Below are 26,339 nucleotides of genomic sequence, written 5' to 3'. Positions count from 1 at the left end.
TGTGCACAAGTTGTTGTGCCGCAGTCTCGGTGTGGGGGGGGGGGGGGAAATGGTTCTTTGTGGGGGTTCTGTCTGCCTGGTTCTGCTAAAGAGGAAAAAAAAAACCCACCCTACTTAACTGCTCACTGCAGATGGGATGAGGGCACCCAAGCGGATGGAAAGGGATCTGATTTAATCTGGAAATCAGACTGAGCACAGCTAATCAGCAAAACTAAAAATCTACATCCTGTGTTCCCGAGAGGCACGTTCTGGACCAATTTTCCACCGGCTGAGTGCCCTCTTTACACCACAGCAGAAGAACAGGTGACAAAAACCCCAGTTCTAAATACCAGAAGGTACCGGGCTCACTTTGAGCCTCATTCACCCAAAATCCCACATCAAAGGGAGAGCAGGCTCCTCATTAAAGATGATCCCCACCCAAACTGTTCTAATGACCCCTGGCACAAGGATGAGCAGCCTCATCATAGAGGGCAATAACTTAACATTTCTTTTTGGTTCAACATTTGGAAAGATTGAAGTGCTGTCACTCATCAGCAGATTTATGGACTCAATGGGTAACGTGCAATGCCTCCTCTGGCTGCCCAGACCTCTGCCCCATACAGGGATTTCCCATGGGAAGTCACATTTGCAGCTCTCCACGGGGGGCAGAGATGGGCAGATTGAAAGAGCTTCCTGGGAAGGGTGTCCCAGGATGTCCTGTGAATCCCGTGGGATGGACGGGGTGCTGTGCTCTGCAGGGCTCCAGATCTAGGGCTGCTAAACCCAGCTGGGCTCCAAAAATGGACCTCCTCTTTAGCACACAGGGAAAGGAGACAGCTTAGGGCTGTGTGTGTGCAGATCTGAGCTCCCCAAGCACTGCCACCAAACGCGTTTGGTCTTAGGGGACATTTCTCACTTCATCATCAAAGTCCTCAGGGCAGGGACCGGCTTCTGTTTTGTGCTTTGAACAGCCAGAACGAGCTGTCAACACTGAAGTGACAACTAGTCATGATGAGTTAAGAGTTGGGAAACTGCCTTTAGCTGAAGCCTTCAGTGTATCTACAAATCAAGAGTGCAGAGAAGAGCACAACCACCTACTCCCCGTGCACCATCCTGTGCTCCATTTCCAGTGGACAGGCACCAAGCAGGGGTAGGATGCAAAAAGCCCCAACCTCCCTGTGGAGAGCAGAGCACACAATAAATCATCAGGCAGCTTTCACAGCCTCTCCACCAGTGCCGGTGCTGAGCCCATCAAAGCCAAGATATAAAGAAAATTTCCTGAATCAGAGAGGATGTGGCGAGGAGGAGGGTTGAGGATGCAGGGCTGGGACTCATCACACGGGGCAGAGGAGACAGTCGGGACCCGTGAGTTCTGACACGGGATGTATCACTTCAGGAGGGGGTTTTGGGTTTCCTTTACACTAAAAACACAAATCAGCCTTTTAACTACCTCTGAGGTGCTAAAGCTTCCACTGCACAAGATTGATGGCTAAATGAAAGGTGCTGCCAGGTGCATACACCACTGAGAAGCTGGAGGAGCCAAGTAATGCACGGATTAACTAAGCCTATTTTGCTAAAATCCCTTCCTTAAAACAGACACTGAAGTTACAGACTCGAATTCCTCAGCATCTAGAAATGAGATGCATCCTTAACGCTGACACAAGCAGGGGAGGTGATTGCCAAAAGCCTACAAACAGGCAGCCACCCGCTGGCTTTGGTTCCCAACAAGTCAAAGAGCAAGAGGCTCAGCAGTAAATCACTGCATCCCTTCTTCTTTCTACATGAAAAGACACAGCAACAACAAAATAATCAGGAAATAAATTGCAGTGAAAACACAATCAGGAGAACGCGAAGCCTGCCTGCAAGCTCATTATTGTATTCCAACCAGTCAAGAACATCAGGAGCAAGTGACAGCACGCATAAAGTCTGCTGGAGGAGATGGAAGTAAAGTGACTGAGCAGGTCGGTCCCTCTGGGGACAGCGTTTAGGGTTTTTCAGAGCCAAAGCAGCAGCAACTGGAGGGGACGTGTCGTCTGCTAGTCCAATTAAATTTATCCAACTCTCACTTGCTCCGAGTTCCCACAGCAACTGGGCACAGCCATATGTGGCAGCTTCTCCTCTCCTGTTGCTCTGCTCTACTCCTGCACAGGGGAGAGATTTGGAACTTATTTATGGGCACAACAGCAACATCCCCGTCAAACAAAACACCACTTCATTACCAGCACCTGCCTCCGAGGATGCGGTGCCTGCACACCCAGAGAAGGACTGGAGGAGAGATGGAAAACCACAGACAGGGCACAACCATCTCCTCTGCTTCCTCCGGTGTCTGGTCACCCAAATTATTGAGTGAGTGTTGAACTGGGGCAGAGAGAAACCATCTACGGTACAAGCACGATATGCCACAGCGTAGCGTGACTGCTGATAAACTGGTAAAAAAAAAATGAGCCTTTGCGATAACAAATGTTTCTTTCCACAAGAGAAAAACCACCTATTTATGAAGCCAAGTCCTTATCTGAAAGCCTGTTCGCTGTCTGCTTCTTAAAATCCTTCTGAATCCATTACGAAAATAGCATTTATCACCTCTCATTTAGAGACACAGTACAGAGATTAATGTTAATTCACTTTCTTTACAATTACGTCCCAGCCCTATTTTCTGTCTACAGACTATTTTGAACTCTTTGAAGGGTACTGGCAATACACTCAGTTTTCAGGTCCTCTGGGGTGGAAATGTACTATATATTCCTGTTAATACGCTTCTCTAAGTAGCTCCACTGGTTTTGCTTGGATTAAGAAACTGGCATTCAAACAACTCCTGCCTGTGGCTAGAAAGAAAACCATAAAATTCATGTAGAATCAAATAAAATTCATATTAATGAACCAGTGACTAATATTGGTATAGAGAAAATCGCAACCACTGTTCAGACTATTCAGGAAAGGAAAGCATATTTTCAGTCATATTCTAATCTTAGGGTATTCCTTATTGATTAAAGATTTGTGTTATCATAACCTTTTAAAACACTGCTTTAGTTAATGGCACTTTGCTTCCCAAAACTACTGGTTTAATCAACTACATAAATGCAATCCATAAAATTTTGCTTTAGTAAATAATGAAAGAAGGCTGACTACGAACATAATAATTTGATGTTAAAAATACCTACATATTAGATTGTGGGTATGAAAGAATATGTTCTGATTACAGATGAAAGGGAATTTCTTGTTAAAATACGGTTCCAACAGAAAATGCAATGCATAAAGCCTTTTCACTGAAATCATATTTTCTGTTGATAAACTCGGAGAAGCTCTCGCCGTGTTTCAATTTTCCACTTGGAAAACACAATGCAGCATCCTAGTTTGGGGCAGGCATGCACAAAGCAGGGTGGTTTAGCTCTCTTTGATTTGATAAGACAATTTTCTTTCAGATGAACTCACCATGAGCGATTAAATTTGCTTTGCCACTGACCCCGGGAGTTGCTGCTGGGCAGCTTTAGCACCTTTTCCTCTTTATGAGCTACATCTCCTGCCGGAGCTCTCGGGAGACGTGCTGTGCTCTCCCACTGAGCTGGAGCAGAGCCTCACAAACGTCACCACTAAGGACAGCTGTGGAGAATGCTGCCCAGGCTGCCCCAATATTATGCTTGAATTTGATTTTGCTTTTATATATTAGAATTTTTGGTTATTTCAGTTTCTCAGAGTGAAAACATTTTCTTTCAGAGTATTTCTCCTAGTGCCTATTAGCCAGAAACCCTAAATCTTGAATGTCGTCTAAGCCCAATATAGTATTGGTCTTACATCACATCCTTATGTCCAGAGACTTGCTACTGAAACTGGAAATGCCTTTCAAACTATCATAGACGTCAACTTCTTAGATCAAGGAACTTCACTAAATGCAACATTTTTATTGTTTTCAATATCATAGAATGGTTTGGGTTGGAAGGGACCTTAAAGGCCACCGAGTTCCAACCACCCTGCCCTGGGCAGGGACACCTCCCACCAGACCACGTTGCTCCAAGCCCCCTCCAACCTGGCCTTGAACCAGGGATGGGGCAGCCACAACTTCTCTGGGCAACCTGGGCTGGGGTCTCACCACCCTCAGAGTGAAAAATTTCTTCCTGAGATCTCATCTCAATCTCCCCTCTTCCAGTTTGAAGCCATTACCCCTTGTCCTATCACTAGATGCCCTTGTGAAAACTCCCTCACCAGCTTTATTGTAAACCCCCTTCAGGTACTGGAAGGCCATTATAAGATCCCCCTGGACTTTCTCTAGGCTGAACCCCACCATCTCTCTCTCAGCCTGTCCTCAGAGCAGAGGGGCTCCAGCCCTTGGAGCAACTTCTTGGCCCTGAATATTATCATCCTCAGATTGAATTTCCACTCCCTTTACCTGATCTTTTAGACAATATGGAGAGCTGTGGATAGAGAACGTGCTGGCTGCAGGTCGTTGGCCCCAGAAGCAGGAACGTGCTGGCTGCAGGTCGTTGGCCCCAGCAGGATACGAAGAAACTGAGATGCCAGAGGGGCCAGGGCTGAACACCACCACAGGTCTTTTGGGAGCCTCTGAGCATGTGGCACGAAGGGCTCAGCAGCTGCAGGCTCTTCGGCCAGTTCCTCACAGCCTTTGGCCAGAGAGGAGCCAGAACATTCCCAAGGTGCACATCAGAACAGAGATTAGGAAAGCTCTAGCACTTCTCTCCCACTCCCTTGAAGTGTTCATGGCCACTGAAGAGCAGGCTAATCCCAGAATTATAAATATGAGGCTTAGCTTTATGCACATTCTGATCTTAAGAAAATGCCAGGAAATATTTATTCTGTCTGAAGTTACACTGCTGTCATCGGCCACAAGATCCCTTTTCAGACCTCAAGATTTGTTTGGTATTTCACTTATGAATTGTGATCAGGTAATTGCATCCTCACTAATAAATAACAGGGTGAGAGAGTTAAAAGTAAAACAAAAAAATGAAAGTTAAAAGCCACATTGCTATGGCCTGACTTAACAAAAAACACGAGGTTAAATACGTGGAACCATTAAGTTCTCAAATCATATTTACTTGAAATCATTTTTTCTTCCTCTGAAGTGTTTGTGCCACACTCTCCAGAAGACATTCTGGAAATTACACTGCAATGGACCAGAGCAGACTCAGTAATGGCCAAAGTCCCACCATCAGCTCCATCCTTTTGACAAAAAACAAGACCCAACACATCAGGGAATGAAGTCACAGCCCCCTTTGTGCCTGGTGAGGATGGAAATGAGGCAGATGGTCCAGACAGTGAATATACAAAAGCAAGCGATAAGAGATCAAGAACAATTTGGGTTCTTGGATGGCAAATGAGAAAGTCTTCCTGGAAGAAGATCTTTAAGTTTTTTCATTTCCCCCTGTTCGCTATCAGCTTGTCTACAGATGGATGGAGGCACCAGAGATGTGTTGTGATGGAGGGGGAGGGCGGGGAAAGAAAGAGCTGCTCAAAGGAAAACAAGTTTTGTTCTAGAAAAAAAAAATATGGATGGAGGCACCAGAGATGTGTTGTGATTGGGGGGGGAGGGGGTGGGAAAGAAAGAGCTGTTCAAAGGAAAACAAGTTTTGTTCCAGAAAAAAAATAAATATATCTCTGGCAGGTGCAGGTGTTCAGCACTTCTGGAAAAAAATTCCCCAGCTTGTGAAACACTGGCTTTTGATTTATTTACCATTCTAGAAAACGGCTTAAGAACATGCCATTTTTCATGTCCAAGCAATGACTGACACCTCTGGATCCTATTAGAAATAAACAATAAACAATGGCAATACAATGAAAACCTCCAGTTACTGAATGCACTGGTTTGGATTTCATCAGCCACAGCAGTATAAAAAGTGTTCATAAGAAAATTCAAGGTCTCGTATCTCTTAAATACATACTATTGGAAAAAAAACAACATAATTATTCACTTAGCTGTGTGCCATCGCCTATGTACATATAAATTAGTTGCCAGTTTCAGTATGTATTTTAGATAAATGCTGATCTACTTAAAGAAATAGAGCATATCTGTATTTAATTACCTCTCCTCAGTGAATTAAAAATGGATTTTGTACCACTTGCATTGCTTGTTTCATAAATTTGTTATAGCACAAAAGCCCGGAATTGACACAAGAAAATTACTCACCTTGTTGGGTTTTTTTAATTTATCTTTTAAGAAGCTAACTCCAGTATTTTGTCCTTAGTTTCTTACCAATTTTGAAGTATTTTTTTAGAAAAATAAACAAAGAAAGAATATGGGGAAAAAACCCTAACTCTCTGAACATGAAAATACTTTGGAATAAATTTTGTTCTTTCAGAACAGATGAACACAGTTTTGCGGATGCGGGTTGTTACTGATAATAAAGGCACACAGTATTTTACGCTGTTTGAGAAACCTAAGGGAGAAAAAGGAAGAGGGATTTTTTTTTTTTTTCACCTTTAAAAAGCTCTTTTAGATTAGTAGATTACTGTTCAACTTTCATATGCGCACAAAAATTAGACCATTTATCTCTTCAGTATAATTACAGCAATAGCACTCTCAGCGGGTAGAAGCAGAGAGATATAAAGGCATCCTCAACCTGGACTAACATTCATCCAGGGAATGGGAGCCCATTGCACCTGCACGTCCCTAACAGGAGTTGTTCCAGTTTATCTATTTGAATTTAAAATAAAAACCACATTTCTAACCATGACATTTATACTGAGTAAATAAGCCCTTCAGATGCCTTTGCTCTTCAGGAGGGCTGTGCTGATGCTCTGTGACGGCTGGTACTTCTATACATTGCACACTGCTATGGAGTCCAGTCATTTATTTAATCAAAACAGGGGGTTTTAGTGGAGAAATGCTCTTTAGATACCCACAGAGAAGAAAATGCACACTCAGCTCATCCACCAAAAGCAGCCCGGCTTTGCATAGGAAATTACAAATTACTGCCCAGACGGTGCATAGAAATGTTAAAGAGGATGAGAATCCTCAGTTACAGCTTTTTGCAGTAAAAATTTATTCTGTTCAGTGAACAGATGTGAGTCATAGCAGCAAAAGGAGCCTCTATTATACTGTCTCTATGGCTGGTGGGGAGTCAGCAGCAGACCTCAATGGCAAACGCCCCCGAATGTGGGCAAATCCTCCTTCCAGACGGATTTTAGTACCTGCACTTTGATTTCATCCTTCTAAAGGGCAGCTCTGCTTCTGGAAGTTTGGAAAAGGGGCTAAATTCTTCATTTTTTTCAAGGTTTTATTCCTAACTGTGCAAACTTTGCCTTGGGCTGGTTTGGTGCAACTTCTACTGGAGAGAGGTAGCAACTCTCCTCCATCACCCGCTTTAACCGCTCCTCTCTCCTGACAGGGGTAAGGCAGGGTGAGGGAGACCCAAAGGGCAGCAAACTTCTCTCCATACCTTTCTGCCTGCCAAGATCCCTGGCAGCCAGGAAATCCATCGGAAGAAATCAGCCCAAAGCTGCCTCAGTCTAATTTACTGCCCTAATCTTCACTGTCCCAACCCCGTGAGATCTCACGAGACCCAAAGGGCAGCAAACTTCTCTCCATGTCTTTATACCTGCGAAGATTCCTGGCAGCCAGGAAATCCATCAGAAGAAATCAGCCCAAAGCTGCCTCGGTCTAATTTACTGCCCTAATCTGCACTGTCCCAACCCCGTGAGATCTCAGACCTTAACACAGACACATCACACCTACTTTTGCTGGCTGCAAAAGTTCAGTCTGGGTCACAGAAGCTAAACCCACACATCGTAGCAACATATTTTTTAATACAAACACAAGATCCACCAGTGGACAAGGACCCCCAAGACACCCAAGGAACGAGGAAGATGTCAGGAAGCTGGTGGAAAACCTCCTTTGGTTCACCGTGTCTTCGGTACCTGCTATGGTGGCACCTAAGGACAAACCCACCTGTGTTTGAATTGCACTTACTTGTCTCTCCAAAAGCATTAAAGAAGAAAGACAACGTCAAACGGTACAAGTACAACCCAAAGCAAAGACACTAAGATGGGTTGATGAGAAGCTGATGACGAGTTTTGTTATATTAGTCGGCAGGGAGCAATGGTGTTTTCTACAAACCTGCTTCGGTGTCAAAGCGCACCCGTGATTCACAGCAAAGCCAGCAAGGTTGGGTTGTTAGGAAGCACATGGAGTGAATGGAAGGTCTACCACTGTGTCCGCTCAAGCACAAGGACATAGGAGCTTGCCAAGTGCCTCATTTTTGCACTATCTGTAGCTTTAAGCTCAAGAAGGTTAGAGAGCACAGGCATGACCGGTGCTCTCATGAATATAAGTTTCCCAAGGATATTTATGCAGAGTTTTCCAATTTGGTTTCACTTGGGCCTCATTTTCAGAAGGTTCTTTTAAAGTCCTCCTCCAGCTGTCATTAAAGAGCGCACTCATGGTGGGCCCCCCTTCTCCTATTGAACCATAAGTGCAAACACTGTTGGAACACCAAAGCCATCAGCCCAGCACATGATAAACACAGGGAACAAAAATACAAGGGAGAACAAGACAAACCATCAAATGAGGGCAGAGGGAAGGAGAGGGAAAATAGGGAAGGGAAGAATGAAAATAATTAGGAGGATGGGAAAGAAATTATGGAAGGGGAGAAAAAAAAAACCCACAGTCAATGTACGAAACACTACAGAGTTGCTCACGATCAAATCACAAGCATTATATGGCAATGTCGCACACCTTCCAGTCCTTCCACCGTATGTCGGTCTGGAGGCTTTCCACAATGATGGGAATGATTTTTGGAGAAAACAAGGGGGGAGTGAAGGTATCAGGGGAAGGGGAAAGAGGGAGGTTTATAAATATAGAGATATATATCATAAATCCATTTACTGAATATCGTAACAGAGAGCAACTCACGGTGAATTTACGCTGGAGACTGACGAGCTGCGAGATACAGTACCTCGAGTTTGCTTTACAAAACTGCACATGCAAAAACAAAACAAACAAAGAAAACAAAAAGTGAGAAAAGAAAAAAAAAAACAAACAAAAACAGAAAACAAAAAAGGAAGAGAAGAGAAACCATAAAAGACATTGGGAGGAGACTCATACAGGCTGTGTCCTACTGAATGCAGACGGCAGCGTGCACCTTGGGAGAAGACCAGGCAAGCTTCAGATAGTGTGGAAGCCACAGACACACCACCTTCTATTTGACAGGGAAACAACCAAAGAATCAAAAACGGAAAGAAAAAGGGGAAAAAAATTAAAAGGTGAACCAAAAGCCACAGGATGATATCAGGACTTTATGCCTCCATGTGCTGTACTCACACAATGAAAGTCCTCCGCAGAAGTCATCTCTGAGACCTCAGGGCAGAGGTCTTTGTAGAATCAGGTGGCGATTGCTTTTACAGCTGTGCTGCAAATAATTATTTCCAAGTGGGAGTAGAATGCTAATTCCCACTCCAGTCTCATGGCACAAGGAAGAAACCTTAGCATGGGCTGGAGGGAAGACCTTGGGCCATCAAAATCCACCTAAGCCCCAGCAGCTGGTGCCAGGCTGCTTCTCCTTGCTCCCTGCCTCAAATCTGCTCTTCAGAGGCACCTACCTCTCTCCTCCAAGAGACACAGGGATGTGCCTGGGCTCAGACTGCCCCAATTTGGCTCACCGTGCCTAAAAACCCTAGGTCTGCTGCACATTATTGAAAGGAGCTTCTTTTGGTTCACAAGTAATTTTGTAGATTCTCCTCCATCCAGTGTTTGTATAAACACCGTTATACGTGGGGGGTTCTAAATACAGAAAGTGCTGGATTACACAGAAAAATAGTTTACTCTTCCTTTGGCAGGGAATCTACAGAAAAACAGGATTCTAAGTATCTTGATAGGTCTTGGCTTGAGGTGCTAATTTGTTCATAGCTACGAACAATAACTTTTCTAAACCTACATCATCCAAAGAACCCTCCCCAAGACTGAAAATAAAACCCCTTCACCTCCTGAATTCGCCTTTTCGACTATAGCATTTTTTTTTCCTGCTTCCATGAGAGCTTTAATCCGTTAACAATCAGTACTAGCAAACCAGTTAAACCCAATGTTCTTTGGATATCATATAACTGGAGTTTTAAATATATGTTTACTTAAAATTAATGGATTAGTCTGAACAGAAATGTTGGCCCAGGTAATGTATGCAACACAGCACTCACTTGGGCCTCATTTTCAGAAGGTTCTTTTAAAGTCCTCCTCCAGCTGTCATTAAAGAGCGCACTCATGGTGGGCCCCCCTTCTCCTATTGAACCATAAGTGCAAACACTGTTGGAACACCAAAGCCATCAGCCCAGCACATGATAAACACAGGGAACAAAAATACAAGGGAGAACAAGACAAACCATCAAATGAGGGCAGAGGGAAGGAGAGGGAAAATAGGGAAGGGAAGAATGAAAATAATTAGGAGGATGGGAAAGAAATTATGGAAGGGGAGAAAAAAAAAACCCACAGTCAATGTACGAAACACTACAGAGTTGCTCACGATCAAATCACAAGCATTATATGGCAATGTCGCACACCTTCCAGTCCTTCCACCGTATGTCGGTCTGGAGGCTTTCCACAATGATGGGAATGATTTTTGGAGAAAACAAGGGGGGAGTGAAGGTATCAGGGGAAGGGGAAAGAGGGAGGTTTATAAATATAGAGATATATATCATAAATCCATTTACTGAATATCGTAACAGAGAGCAACTCACGGTGAATTTACGCTGGAGACTGACGAGCTGCGAGATACAGTACCTCGAGTTTGCTTTACAAAACTGCACATGCAAAAACAAAACAAACAAAGAAAACAAAAAGTGAGAAAAGAAAAAAAAAAACAAACAAAAACAGAAAACAAAAAAGGAAGAGAAGAGAAACCATAAAAGACATTGGGAGGAGACTCATACAGGCTGTGTCCTACTGAATGCAGACGGCAGCGTGCACCTTGGGAGAAGACCAGGCAAGCTTCAGATAGTGTGGAAGCCACAGACACACCACCTTCTATTTGACAGGGAAACAACCAAAGAATCAAAAACGGAAAGAAAAAGGGGAAAAAAATTAAAAGGTGAACCAAAAGCCACAGGATGATATCAGGACTTTATGCCTCCATGTGCTGTACTCACACAATGAAAGTCCTCCGCAGAAGTCATCTCTGAGACCTCAGGGCAGAGGTCTTTGTAGAATCAGGTGGCGATTGCTTTTACAGCTGTGCTGCAAATAATTATTTCCAAGTGGGAGTAGAATGCTAATTCCCACTCCAGTCTCATGGCACAAGGAAGAAACCTTAGCATGGGCTGGAGGGAAGACCTTGGGCCATCAAAATCCACCTAAGCCCCAGCAGCTGGTGCCAGGCTGCTTCTCCTCGCTCCCTGCCTCAAATCTGCTCTTCAGAGGCACCTACCTCTCTCCTCCAAGAGACACAGGGATGTGCCTGGGCTCAGACTGCCCCAATTTGGCTCACCGTGCCTAAAAACCCTAGGTCTGCTGCACATTATTGAAAGGAGCTTCTTTTGGTTCACAAGTAATTTTGTAGATTCTCCTCCATCCAGTGTTTGTATAAACACCGTTATACGTGGGGGGTTCTAAATACAGAAAGTGCTGGATTACACAGAAAAATAGTTTACTCTTCCTTTGGCAGGGAATCTACAGAAAAACAGGATTCTAAGTATCTTGATAGGTCTTGGCTTGAGGCGCTAATTTGTTCATAGCTACGAACAATAACTTTTCTAAACCTACATCATCCAAAGAACCCTCCCCAAGACTGAAAATAAAACCCCTTCACCTCCTGAATTCGCCTTTTCGACTATAGCATTTTTTTTTCCTGCTTCCATGAGAGCTTTAATCCGTTAACAATCAGTACTAGCAAACCAGTTAAACCCAATGTGCTTTGGATATCATATAACTGGAGTTTTAAATATATGTTTACTTAAAATTAATGGATTAGTCTGAACAGAAATGTTGGCACAGGTAATGTATGCAACACAGCATAAGAGAAATTATGAAAGGCATCATAGAAGTTTTACTTGGAGAAAATAACTTCCTGAACGGTCAGGTAAAGTACTTTTGCCTAAACTTTAGTATTTCTGCATTTGTACTGTGCCAAATGAAATGGGATCAGGAGTCAAAGCGGGATCGGGATGCCCTGCTTGCTGGCCAAGAAAATTATGGTTTCCAGGTTGCTGAAGCTGGGGACTTTGGCTGGATGCTGAACCCCAGGACGGCAGCTAAAACCTGCAGAGCACAAGCCCTCGACTGGGTAAATGCCTCAAGCATAGGTAAGAAATTTCTTGGACAAAACAGGTGGAAAACTCGTGATGGAGGAGAATGTACTGGGCTGCCCTGATTTACCTGGAAGTCAGCACCACCACTGTGCAATACCTGTGGTGTGGGTTGACCCTGGCTGGACACGGGGTGCTCACCAAAGCTGCTTTGTCACTCCCCTCCTCAGCTGGGCAGGGGATAGAAACCCTACCACTAAAACCCGATAAACCTGTGGAAATTTTACTGTTAATGCTGAAAGCAGAATCTCAACCTCCCTCAGCAGGAGGCTTGAATGAACCATTGCATTTCTCCCTGCCTCCTTTGGTGCAGTGCAGGACGGAGGCCATGCTCTGATCCTGCCAAGTATCCTTGTAACCTGGCCAGCCAAGGTTATGCAAGTCCTGCAGCACTCCAGCTTCTCTCCCCAGCTCCCTTTGCTGGAGTTCTCTTGGTTGAAACCAAAAATTTGACTAAATTTGTCCTGGAACCGCAGGGTGTAAAGCCATAAAACAAAGACAGCCTCCTTTTCCAAATCCAAATGAGCTTGAGTTTTGCTCGGTGCTACTTACCATCCGTGAGGGAAAGAGCACAAGAGTGTCTTTAGGTGTAGCTGAGTCACCGTTACACCAACAGCAAGGGCAAAAAGGTAAGCTAACGGGAGGAATCACAGTACCTCACACATCAACACACTTCAGGGGAAAAAAGAAAGGGAAGAAATCACAAGCCAGCAAGAGAAGAACACCCTCTTCTAGTCTACACATCACCCAGCACAAGATGGGTTATGTGCTGGGTGTTCAGGCACACTTCTTGCTGGGTCCTGTTGGGTTCCAACAGCCCAACAGGGATTTGGAAACAAACCACAGTATTCCCAAGACAAAAGGTAAACATGGAACCTCTGAGATGGAAAATGTCCTGGAGAAACAGAGCAATTCCCCCCCCTTCATCCCCAGACCTGTACAAAAGGGACAGACAGCTCCGAGAAGTCACTGTGAAATGATGGGCCACCCGTGTTTGCTCTTGGCACTTCTCAAATGAGTACTCAACTTACTCAACTTGCTCACGTTAATAGGCAGCATCCACCCGTGGGCGTGCAATTAAAGTGCAAACTGCTTTGAACAACCATGTAAGGGACCAGCAGAAACCAGTCAGAGCTCGGAGAGAGGAGTCTTTAGAGGTTGGAAGGGTATCCTGGAAAGCACGTGTGACTTTGAAAAATGGTAGCGGGCAATTCTATGGACTGTTTTTTGGTCTGCATGGACGGTTTCTGACACCATCAACTGTCAAGTTTCATCCACCCCACCTGGGAAGTTCTCCCATCCAGAACTTGCTCCCTATACCTCTGCTTAAAGAACTTCCTCAGGTCTGGCTAGAACTGTAACCCATCACCACATGGAATTAAAAAAATACATAAGTAACAAAATGCAAAAAAAATTTCACTCAGCATGAGTTCAGCATAACTACCTAGCAGGTTCCTACAAATTTAGCACTTGCTTGCTGTTGTGGTTGCTATTGTAAGACTTTTCCCAAGGAAAGGTGAAGAGAGGCCATTGGAAAATACATGGGCTCTGGGTGCCACAGCTGGTGTCCTCTCCAGCTGGTCTGCTGGGTGTGCTTATCGCAGCCCCTTTTGTACGTGCCATTGGTGCATCTCTGGCTGGAATAGAAAAGGTGGAGGAGGAACCCAAATGCAGGGAGTTCAGGCTTTGGGTTGGGCAAACACGGACAACAAACCCATGTTTGCACTGGGGTCTTGGTGTGACCCACAGGAATGAGCCGGAGGGCTCTCCCTTCCACTGGCACCTTATTGGTGGCATCACAAGATGCTTTGCTCATCCACCGCCTGCAAAATTGCCCCCTTTTCCCCCCCTTCCTCCATTCTGGCCACCGAAGAAGCTGCACCAATGGTTTCCTCTAGAGACCCTTCGGTCTGTACAGTCGCTCAGTTCAAGAGGCTGAGTGGTTTGAATGTTGTACAAAACAGAGGGTCTTAAAGACAATGCTGGGTAAACTGAACAAACCCAGAAACTCACCTCCAGAAACAACAAAGCAAGGAAAATGCTAAACGGAAAACAAACAAAAAAAATCACAAAAAATAAGAATAAAACAATGGGCTCAAATTAAAACGCAGTAACACATGTTAAACAGATACTCTGTTTTAAACCAAACATTGCAACAATGACAAAACCAGCATACCATCCTAGCTTTTAATCCTGAAAAAAAACACAAAACAAAAAGGCTCCTTTAGGATAGAGTTCACCAGGTGAAAAACCAAACCGTGATCAGAGAAACCTGTTCATTTTAAATCCCTTTGATGGAGAAGAGGATGAACCACCAAAATCCTAAGGAGATCGATGAAGTAGAAGCTACAAACTAAGAGCAGGTAGAATATTTTAATAAAGCACGTTGAGTCAAGATGATATCTCGACACCGCTGTAATAAGGAGTATATTATTAAAACAGCTCCCCACGACCCCAGAGCGGCTTCACCATCCACCAACCACAAAGCAATTTGTGGCTCACGCAGCATCCTATTGTGTGTGGAAAGGTGAAGGCACCTCTTTGGACCCTCCACGTGGGCTGACACACTAAATAATAACCAGATTCTTACGCCTAGGAAATTACATTTTGCAACCAATGCAATAAATCACACATTTCCTGGAGCTGAGTTATGAAGAGAGGCCTGAATGGCAGAGGAGAGCAGAATCATAGACCTTAAAGATCATTGAGATAACTGCAGGCACAGGAGCACACAAACCCCGAGTGGACACTGCATTTGGAGGGGAAAAATGCCAGAGGGGGAGGAGCAGAGACAAGGCTGGAGATTATGGAACAGCCTGGAGGAGGCTGAAGGGAAGGGACATGGTCTCAAGTCCTTGAGGTGGGACTGAGAAGGGAAAGGAGCAAACCAACAAGCACAGCACCTTGGCAGTGAAGCAGCAGAACAACCAATGCAACTTCTCACCAGACTCAGCCCCAGGACAGCTTTGTCACCTCCGTGGGAGGTGGACAGGAGGAACATGAATATCATGACTAACACAATGCAAGCCATGGTGCCCTCTGCTAACCCAGGACAGCTTTGTCACCTCCGTGGGAGGTAGACAGGGACATTGGGAACATGAATATCATGACTAAGGCAATGCAAGCCATGGTGCCCTCTGCTAATGCCCGAGAGACCTGTCCTGATTGGTGCAGGTAGAGAAACGTTGACATTTTCAAAACACTGGTCTGTGCTATAGATGCCTGTTGTGATAGAAATCCATTTTCATAGGTTATGAAAATAAAGACAAATTATAAATCTAAAAAATTATTCCTTAGGAGGAAGTAAAACTATAAACTGATAGGTTAGACTCACTTTTGCAGCAGGCCCTTGGGGCAGTTTTTCCCAGCCCCTGCTCACCAGCTGCTATGGGGTACCCAAGCTCTACAGGCGTTTGGTTTTTTTCTGGGATATTGCCATACGGCAAAAATCCCATTTCCAAGCATGCCCAGCACTATTTCAGTTGTGAAGTGTCCAGCTCTGAATCGCATCAGAGGCTTGATGTGACAAGGCCTGCCATCACTACAACATCTGCTCCATCTTCAGGACCACTGTGTGGCTTAAAAACATAAGAAATGGAGTAGCGGGGTAGGTTTGGCTGTCAGCCACGGGTGGATGGAGATATCTAAGGGATAGGAGCTGCAAACCCAAAAGCTGTGGCTACTGAGCCCCTTTGAAGTTCACGAGGGATGTATTTGTGTATTAAACAAATTGCCTTGGCGTGCACTGATTAAACATCTTTTGGATCACGAGCCAGCAATCCATCCATACGCCTATTTCTGTCTCACAAAACACCCAACTTCTCCCTTGCCTTCTCCTCTACATCATTACCCATTCGGTCATCAACCTATGATGCTGCCCCGGTTAATAGATGTGGAAGCAATTGACTGCACGTTGTCATGTGCTCGTTTGTAAGCCTTAATTACCTGCCTGTACAAACACGGCATGTCGAGGTCCAGGCAGATACAATTTAAGGCAAAATAAGGAGAACACCCCAGTTTTGTACTTTCAATTGTGGTCACAAAACTGGCCCTGGGATATTGAAAAACAGGTGAAAGCTCGGTGAGAAATCATGGAATATGGTTATTTTAAGCAAGTAACAACGTGATGTGAAAACTTAGCTCCATTAAAGTGGGCTTTTTTTCTGATTTCTAAGAAATTTTCACATGCACTGTGCATTCGATTTAAAAAGAAAATAAGCATCATTATCTTGCATTTTAAAATATCAGTGCCAGGAAATTCAAAGAACAAGAGTAAATATTCTCATTTGTCTTCTTTTCAAGACTGGACAGAAAATCATTGTAAGAAAAGGATTACATTTAAACCCAAGAAACAGATACAGTGTAAATAGGAGCTGATTAAAGCAGTAATGGCAAAATAAAATGTTAAGAAGACTAAAACAGTAGAATTTATAATATTCTTTTCCTTAACATATAATGAACTGGCTCAATTTGACCTATTGTCTTTGATGAAGTGGATTAAACTCCCAGTAACAAGGGTCTCAAGAGATTTATGCTGAAGGAACAAACAGGGATCCCACTGCATTTCAGATACTTTACAGTAAAATTAATCAGAAGATGTCTTTTTCTACGCTTGAGTTTCTCCAGCCTTTGGAGGTTTCCCCTGCAAAAAGAGTCTGGAAAACACCAGCAGCTTTCCGTAAAATACACAACCAAATTTTTTGGATTCTGGTAGATGCTAAAATTCCAGAAGAGTTAAACGAACCTTTACAAAGAACATACTTCTCAGTAAATCTGTGCAAAGTAGGCACATCTCAAACAGGCCTGTTATCCCATGCAGGGAGAACTCTGAGCTCAGCAACATCTGGACAGGTATTTCCACCTACAAACATTTTTTTCCCTTCATTTTAGATCAGTAGATATGAAAAGTTGGGCCCCAAGACAATGTTCTTTAAGGATTCTGGTATCACAGAATTTGTGCATATGCCCACGTCCACACAGAAGAGCCTGCATCTGAAAATGCAGATTTGATGTTTCCAGCTACAAACCAGTGACTGTCTGTTCACACACACGATTTTGTTCAATCCAGTGCTCTTTCAAACAGCAGAGACCATTCAAGCATATTTTGCAGTCTGATATTTAGGACGATACCTTTACATTTACATTGTCCAAGCAGAAATCATTAATGAATAATAAAGACATTAAGTGCACACACACACCTCTTGAAATTAAAAATCCAACGTGAAATATTAACACTTCACCTGGTGAAATCTATCCTAGGACAGCTTAAAAAAATCCTTCTAAAATACAGTTATTTATAGTAAGGCAAAAGATGAGACATTACAAAAGAAACCAAACTAAAAGAAATACTTAATTAAATTCATGGTTAAGCGATCAGCGCTGCAGTGTTCAGTCAACCTAAAGCCCTGCCCGTAACAGAGATGAAATAAAAGGGCTCACAGTGTACTATGGGATGCTCCACTTGAACAGACATAGAGCGACACTGAAAAACAGAAACCAAATTATAACCTTCCCAAATAATAAAAGAATGCTTACGCTGCTATGGAAATGTTTGCTGCTGACATGGGGCTGACTTCGGCCACTTCCTTGGCTTTCTGCAGAGCGAGCTTTTGATTGGTGGCTTCCTCCATCTCCTCCTCGTCCTGGTGCAGAAAATCAAGAGAGATCAGAGTGTGCATCACGTAAGGACAATAACCAGAGCTCCCCAAGGCACAAGTCGTACACATCTGTCACTGCCATGCTGTGAGAACAGTGGAAACTCATTAAATAAGGCATAATTTCAGAACTTCTTGCAAGGACCCCTGGGGACAGTCTTGGTGCCAACAACAGCTGGTCAGGATGAGAAATGCAGGGTTTGGTCAAGCGTTCAGTGCGTTTTTACCATGATTACTTCTCCCTTGCAGGGCTTTCTTACCTCTCTTGGGTCTTCTCTTATCACTTAGGATTCGGGTAGGAGACTACGGCAGGGCAGGGAGAGACAAGTGTGACATTTCTGAGGGGAAACAAGCCCCATTTATCTCAGACCTACATGTGTAAAAACACTCTAAATTCTTCATCTTACTGAAGTCCATGAGACAGACCCCTAAATCCTTCATGTTTTCTTGCCAGTGTGACTTTTCAGAAACAGTAAGTCCAATGAGCAACACTGGATTTGTCCAATGAGCTCACACCAGTTTCATCCCAGGTATTTCCACTTATTTAAGTTGAATCACGGGGGGAAAACAGGAAGGAGGAGCCACATTAGAGCAAAGTCTGTAGACTCAAGCATAGATCAGAAAGATGGTTACATTCATGCTTTCTGCATACACCCCCCAAGATCAGGTGGATTTTGAACCTCTATTGGCATTGCAGGTTCCTGCAGAGCATAACTGTGATTTATTTCCCCCCAGCTGGTGTGATGATGAGAGAACTACTGCTTAAATTCAAACCAGAGGATCTTAAGCAAGGAGATGAGGGCAAAAGGTGAAGAAAGAGCCTGGTTCATTTTCAGTGGTCATCTGGGGGAAATGCCCTTTGAATTTTCTAGCCAGTCTAAACTGACTGGCTACCTAAATTGCTAGTAAAATCCTGGCAGGCTAAACACAGCCCCTCTCATGGCAACGTCAGCACCACACGTGGAGGGAATGACCACAGATCAGGCCAAAAGCAATCAGTTCTTTCACCACACGTGGAGGGAATGACCACAGATCAGGCCAAGAGCAATCACAGCTCTTCTGTCAAACTTTATGAAATGCCACAGGTCTACATCTGCTCTTCGAAGGTAATGCTGTGAAACAGTTCTGCTTAGAATTATAAGAGCAGACAGTAAGACATCTAAGCTTATAAATAGGAAGTAATAGAGATTTATCCATCCTCAATACCATATGCACAAACAGTTCCTTGCTCTGACTTTGGTGTTATTTGCTTAAACCAAAATCATTTTGGAACCATTTTCCCTTTTCTCCTCCAGAAGGAAAAAGAAATGAGGGAAAATAAATTTTAAAAAAATAGCTACCTTTAAAGTCTCACAGATATTTTTTTTCATTTCCAAATATTAGCAAATCTATAGCAAGTAAATTCTTACTGTAGTGAATGAAGAACCTGAGACACTGAGACAGGCCATGAAAAAAAAAAAAAGCCCTGCTGAAAGATAATACAAAATCAATATTTCTCAACTGCCAACTTCCAGTAAATTTATCAATGGTTTGAAAGCTTGTTGTAAATCAAGGGTATCTGCAGAATATGAATATTTTGAGGACTAAGACCCCAAATAAGGCAGCTTTTAATGTTTTCCTTTCATTCCACAGGTATCTTCAAGGTGTTTCTTCTCTTGAGGACTCTCCAGCAGCGTTAAAATCACATATATTCAAAAGCTCTTGATTTTCCTTTCTATGCACCTCAAGCTCCAGGTGCGGTTCTTACTTTCTCTTTAAAATTTGTAGCTTCAACTACATTTTCCCTGGCGCATCAGTAATTCTGCTGGATTCCATATCTCAAAGTAACAGCAGAAAATAGCTGTTGTCATTCTGAAGACAGCCATCCCTAACTCAGAACAAGCTCCCTCTTTAGCAGTGACTGCTTAATCCTGTTCCTGTAGCTCCTTCCACCCAGAGATTGCAGATCACTGCAAAAACAAATTAATTTTTTGCCTGATACCTGGCACTGCCAGGTCTCACTGGGCACAGGCTGGTCTTCTTCTGCTTGAAGCACACAGGGGTGTTTTTCTCTAGTTCCTCTCCTCACTTTTTTTATTTTTCTATCTCAACCAAAATTCCAGTTGCTGAACTGAAATCCAGATTGAGAAGAGTAAGAAGTTATTTAACCTTGAAATGTTGTGCCAGCAAGCTGTAGATAAATTGAAGGAAATTTAGAAAAAGCAGGAAGAGTGATTAAAAAGTTTGAAAACTGACTTCCGAGGAAAGACTAAAAGATCTGAGTGTGTGTACATTGGACAAACAAGTTCTCCAGGATCTAAAAAATTACATAGACCCTGAAGACAGATTAGCCCATATTAGGATTTCAGGATAAATTCCAAATCTTCATTTAAACCACAGTTTCTCACATGGTAAAACCCATCTTCAGTGCTGCCCATAACAAGGGGCATAGTTAACAATGACTGTTCTTGATTAAGTTCACCCAATTAATGCCCTGCCTGTTGGGAAGGAGGAGGAGGGGTATTCATGGTTATTAGACTCTGGATTTTGCCACTCATTTCAGTCCATTCTTTCTGGAGATTTCTCAACTCTTTGGTATATTTTTACATATTTTTCTGTAAAATTCATGCATTCCTCTTATCCTATATTGCACATTTTTATACTGCTTTCTCAGGGATTTCTGGCAGTGGAGAGAGATCAGAGACACACTTTGTGTTTTCAGATAATAAAGGGTCACTCGTGGAGGCGTTACACGCCAATTTAACAGGGATGAAGAACGAACTGCTGCATGTCACTGGAGACATTATGGGATGGTCAGCAGAGACAAGATTTTAAAAGAAAATTTTGAGGGCAATTTTAGATTCCACTCTGTATAAATGAACAGGAAGAAGAACCTGCCAATGTACGGAAAAAACTAGAGGGTGGGCAACCCAAAGAGATACAGGACAGTTCAGAGAATCACTAGAAATCAAGTTGGTAGAGTTTAAGTGAGTGGTAAGGGAAAGCCAGGCCAGGATGTGGAGAGAGACCTGGGGAGGGAGAGGCAGAGGCTGGAGAACAGATTCCTTGTCTATCCAAAGCAAAGAAGGTGATGATTCTTCTTCTTTTTTTTCCCCTGAAATGAGTCATTCCAACACACTGGTGAGTTTTGTAACAGACATCGGATGATCAAGCTTAAGTTAAATATAGTTTTAAATCTCATAACTTCTGTTACAGGTCACAAGGCCCAGCTAAGGCTAGAGAGAAATCTTCAAATGCCACGACAAAAGAAGTCTAAATCAGTGTCCAGAAGTAGAAACGTTGGTTGAGGTGTTTCCAAAAAGCTGAGAAGCTTTTTGTCTTTCCCAAACAGAGGCAGTTGCAAACTGCTTAGGGTTTTCCCACATCCTCTGCAGCACTGAGCTCGATTCGTTTTACAGCGTAAATGTCAAGGAAGTCTCCTGAGATCAACTGACTCCTGAGTAACTTAATTATATCTCCAGGCCATTTTTGGTTTTGCCTGATCATATTTACTTAGCAATAAATCCCTCATTCTCCAGGTATGCCAGATAATTGAATTACTTTTATCATTTTCCTCTTCTTTTGAAAGCCCCAGTGATTTTTTGGGGATCATAAATAAAATTAAAGCAAAAAATACTTTCTCAAGAAGCTTTATGATTTGGCAATGCTGCTGAATCCATCAATATTTAATTATACTTTATAAACTTCAACAAAGTCGGGTTTCTAAGCGTCCCAGTCAGCTGATGAAATATTCACAAACAAGCACTGAAAGGATTAAGAAAGAAGCAGGATGAGCTTCATTATCCAAGAAGTGTGTTGGGCCTGATCCTCTCTTTTAACGCGTGCAAGGGATGCCCGTAAATCAGGCTGGGAGGAGGGAGGCCTCCGGGCTGGAGGTTTCTGTGGGTTCAGAAAGAATGGAAACAGCTGAGCTGCCGTTAGGGAAACAATTCCCAGGGAAAAAAAGAGAAAAAAAAAAAGAAAAACACAACTTAGATCCATGAAACACAGCTCTGAGCTGCATTATAAGAGAAGAGGGATGCAGAACACAGTCTCGGAGACACAGGAATATGTATTATACACCCGAGAGCCACCAGCCTTCTTGTAGGGTCTGTGCTGGGTATCAGCTCTCAGGAAATGAGCCTCCAGAGGTGGAAGATGAAGCCAGTCATGCAGCTCCCATGCAAAGGAGAACTGGGAAAGGCAATTTCAGCTGCCAGAGACATGGATTTTAACTGGGAAGGGGTGGCTGCTTTGGTCTTCAGCTGGAGTGAGGTAGGGAAGCCCTAGAAATCTCTGTGTCCCTGAAGTGTGGAGTTGCATCGTGAATCCATGAACTACTGCACCTTTCTACAGCTCTAAAAAGAGAAGACATCCTTCCCACTGCTGTGTAAGCACATGGTTAGTGATCCTCCTGCCCTGTAAGGAGTATATAAACTAAAACTTGTAAAATACAACTGCTGAGGTGGACGTGGTGCTTCTCTTGCCACCAGCAGGTCACTGTGACTGGTGGCGGTGGCAGCAGCAGAGCGATGGGCTGTGCACCGTTTCATCCACTTGATGAGAACGAGCTAGAAACCTGCAAACAAGATCTAATGCTGCCTCATAAACACTGCCGAGCGCGCTACAACGAGGAATCTAAAGCATGTAATAATACAAATACAAGCTGCAATCCCTCCTGTGCAATAAGTTTTTTCCCCACAGGGAAAGCTCCAGTAGAAATCTGCGCACACAGTAAGGTCGCATCGGTGTCGTATCCCTCTCTTGCCAGGACCTGGCTTTCTGCCTGCACTTGGGCTGGTGCCTCTGATTTCTCCTGCACCTGGTGAGGGGCAGGAAGATGTAACGTCTTCACTGAGCATTCACAATGGCCTCTGCGAGCTGTTTCCCAGGGAGCTGATTGGAGAATGTTAATTCTTTGATTCATCCCGAAACTCAGCAAGGTATGAAACATTAGCGTGAGACAGCAAAAAGCAGCGATACAACACCTGCAGTTCCCCATCTCTAAACTTCAAGTCAGCCAAAAACCCGTTAATTGCTTTGCCTCTGCTCCTGAAGACAGCAAATGCTCCCAATGCCTCTGCAGCAGAGAGATGAGCAATGCCCTCTGCCCACTCCGGGATAAAATGGAACTACAGGACATGCCAGAGCTCACCGAAACAAGCCTGAAATAAAACAAACCTCAGCAAGAATAAACCTGCAGGTCCCTCCCTGCAATGCAAACTGCTAAACAGAGATCCTGCATGAGGAGGCTCTAGAGGAAACCTCAGGGTATCTGGAAGGGTCGATATCTGGAAGGGTTTGATGCTTTACACGCAGCAGCTGGGGTCTAAGTTTGAAGAAACAGAAATCTCATACTTACCTTGGTCAGCTCTTGGGCATTGGCCAGATTGTCAACAGCGATAGCCAAGAAGACATTCAGGAGTGTGTCTTTTGGGGAGCAGTTAAGGAATAAAACCTTCACACAGCTGATACATCAAACCATTCCCCTCCTGCTGCCACCCCCCTTCTTCCCCCACTTACCATCATGAGTATGTGATGGGTTGAGATAGCCAAGAAGACATTCAGGAGTGTGTCTTTTGGGGAGCAGTTAAGGAATAAAACCTTCACACAGCTGATACATCAAACCATTCCCCTCCTGCTGCCACCCCCCTTCTTCCCCCACTTACCATCATGAGTATGTGATGGGTTGACCTCTTGTACTGCTGTTTTGTCTTCATTTCTCCCTCACCTGCTCCTGCCGGGAGCCAGCTCTGCCATGCAGCAGGGCCTGGACACCCATTTCTCTCTTCCCCAACACATATCCCTGGTGAGGACCCGCACACGGGCTGAGCAGATAGGCTTTACAAAGCTATGGGTGCAACCAGAGTGGGACCACTCGGTGGTCCTGGGGACATTGCAACCTCTGATTTTTCAGTCCAGAAAATCCACACCTACACTCCTGCCCATACTCACACATGCAGAGAAGATTTAACCTTCCTTTTTTCCCCTCTTGTTTATAAGGGAAACCAGTAGAACTCATGGAAATTGGTCATTTTAAAGCCAACATTTGCATAATATATACATATAGCTGTACAAAGGCATTGGGTACCATGAAAACATTACGTTTAGCTCACTGCTGCATTACATACCAGTGGGAGGAAACCCTCATGACTTATCACACTGAAGCTGATATGACAACTAGATGGCCCTGGACATCTTCTGTCCTGAGCACTGTAGCATCACACAGAGCATCGTTACAGCACAGCCTGTTAGTAGGACACCCAGCCCGAGCTAATGAGCTCTGCCGGGAAACGGGCCGTTAGTCCAGGCCAAATTGCATCTGGCTCAGCTAAAGAACCGCCAGTGCCCACGCCAGCCTGGGTCTCTGCAGAGCACTGCATTATGTCACTGTGACACAACATTTCTCCGTAATTATTTATTCATATTTTATTTTCATTTTTCCACTTAATGATTTCAGCTATTACTTGGCCCTTCATATATTTTATTGTTGTTATTCCAGCTACGCGTCTGCAAAAGGGCCCCAAAACAATTGTAAATCAGATAGCTCTGCACATGAAAGGAGAGCAAGCGAAGCAAAACCAAGTCTAAACTACTCTCAAGGAAGAAAATGCATTTCACTCTTGCACACTACCTGGTGACAGGAGAGTCACTCGCTCCACAGCTGCATAAAGCTATAGTTGCTCCTCTAAATATGAACGTACATGAGAATGAGGTTGATCTCATGAGTATTTACCTGCTGGAGATTCATAAAGGCTTTAACAGCAATGTGCTGCTACTGTGTAAGGCTACACTGGGGCCTTAACACAGGAAGGACACGGACCTCTTGGAACAGGTCCAGAGGAGGCTGGAGCCCCTTTGCTGTGAGAGTTGGGATTGTTCAGCCTGGAGAAGAGAAGGCTCCAGGGAGACCTTAGAGCCCCTTCCAGTCCCTAAAGGGGCTCCAGGAAAGCTGGGGAGGGACTCTGGATCAGGGAGGGGAGTCATGGGATGAAGGCAAATGGTTTTAAACCGAGAGGGGAGATTGAGATGAGATCTCAGGAAGAGCTTCTTGCCTGTGAGGGTGGTGAGAGCCTGGCCCAGGTTGCCCAGAGAAGCTGTGGCTGCCCCATCCCTGGAGGGGTTCAAGGCCAGGTTGGACAGAACTTAGAGTGACCTGGTCTGGTGGGAGGTGTCCCTGCCCAGGGCAGGGGGTGGGACTGGATGATCTTCAATGTCCCTTCCGACCGAAATTGTTCTATGATTCTACAGTTACAAGCCTGGGACCAGCTGAAAGTACCCATGAACCCTTCCAACCGAAATTGTTCTATGATTCTATGATTACAAGCCTGGGACCAGCTGCAAGTACCCATGAGTGGAGTGAAACACCTGCAGCAACTAATCCAAATCCCCTTCTCTGGAGATCTTCAAGACCCACCTGGATGCTCCTGAATAACATGCTCTAGGAGATCTTGCTTTAGCAGAGGAGTTGGACTGGATGATCTCTAGAGGTCCCTTCCAACTCTGACAATTCCGTGATTCTGTGATTTTCTGGTGGGTGAATGTGTCCCTGGTCTGGCCTGTGAGTTGGAAGCACTACCCAAAGCAAAGCCACAACAAAGACAGGACTGAGGGATTATGGTGACAAGCTGGGGACCATGGTTCCAGCGAGGCATCAGCTCCCAGGGTGCTGGCAAACCTGCACCAAGATTTTGGGAAACTGTGGCCTCAGTGTCCCTCTGATTGTTCTCTGTTTCTCAGAAGGATGCGTGGGGGAGGCATCAGAGGTTTCTCTATTAACAGAGGAGCCAGGAGCAGCACAAGGCTGATTTATCGGCTGCTGTTGGCTCTGCTGAGCAGGAGTGTGGCCAACAATCCTCCTGCTCCCACAGGCTCCGGGCAGGAGCCTGGCTCCAGAGCCACTGCCCCACATCGGCATGGCACCAGGAGACTTCCCATGGCAGCCAGGGACCAAAGTTGGACCAAACAATCAGCTCAAAGCCTCTCTGCTTTCCCTCTCAAGAGCTTTGACCAAACATAATTCAGCCAAGACTTCAGAACCAGATGTTCATGTCTCTAATTCCCATTGAGATTAGTGTCTCCAGAGCCTGAATACCCATCAGAAGTGGAGCCACTGCTTGTGGCAGTGGAAATCAGGAGCTGGATTTAATTTCTTGGGATGCATCTGCATCTTGACTGGGATGGGATGTGTAGCTCTGGGGTTTTTTCAGCCAAAGGCCAGGTCATCCATCATATTTTCTCTATTTCATGGAACACAGGATAGAAGTTTTTATCATGTGAAATGATTCCTCTGGCACAGACAGAGGTTTGAACTACAATGCCCATCACTTCTTCCTTCGTCTGCTCCAGCAGGACAGCGAGGAGCCCAGGGTGGGAGCACCTCAATCCAGTGAGCCCAGCAGATAAAGAACAAGAAAAAAGGGAAAGATTATGCTGAAATGATCACCTCCTTCCTATGCTGGAGTCAGAGCCTAATCAGCTGTTCATTTGCAA

General features: G+C 44.3%; 1 protein-coding gene across 1 annotated transcript in view; it reads right to left on the bottom strand.

Moving 5' to 3' along the window:
* CACNA1B (calcium channel, voltage-dependent, N type, alpha 1B subunit) overlaps positions 1 to 26,339 on the bottom strand; it is a 330,920-nt gene that overhangs the window by 89,302 nt on the left and 215,279 nt on the right. Inside the window, exons 17-18 of the mRNA XM_014952366.1 lie at positions 23,209 to 23,276; positions 17,749 to 17,855 (exon numbers count right to left, since the gene is read on the bottom strand). Of these exons, the coding sequence (XP_014807852.1) occupies positions 17,749 to 17,855; positions 23,209 to 23,276 (175 nt within the window). The remainder of the gene's footprint in view (positions 1 to 17,748; positions 17,856 to 23,208; positions 23,277 to 26,339) is intronic.

This window comes from Calidris pugnax, unplaced genomic scaffold (genome assembly GCF_001431845.1).
Source record: "Calidris pugnax isolate Ruff unplaced genomic scaffold, ASM143184v1 scaffold135, whole genome shotgun sequence".
NCBI lineage: Eukaryota > Metazoa > Chordata > Aves > Charadriiformes > Scolopacidae > Calidris > Calidris pugnax.
This window is presented reverse-complemented; position numbering and strand designations above follow the sequence as displayed.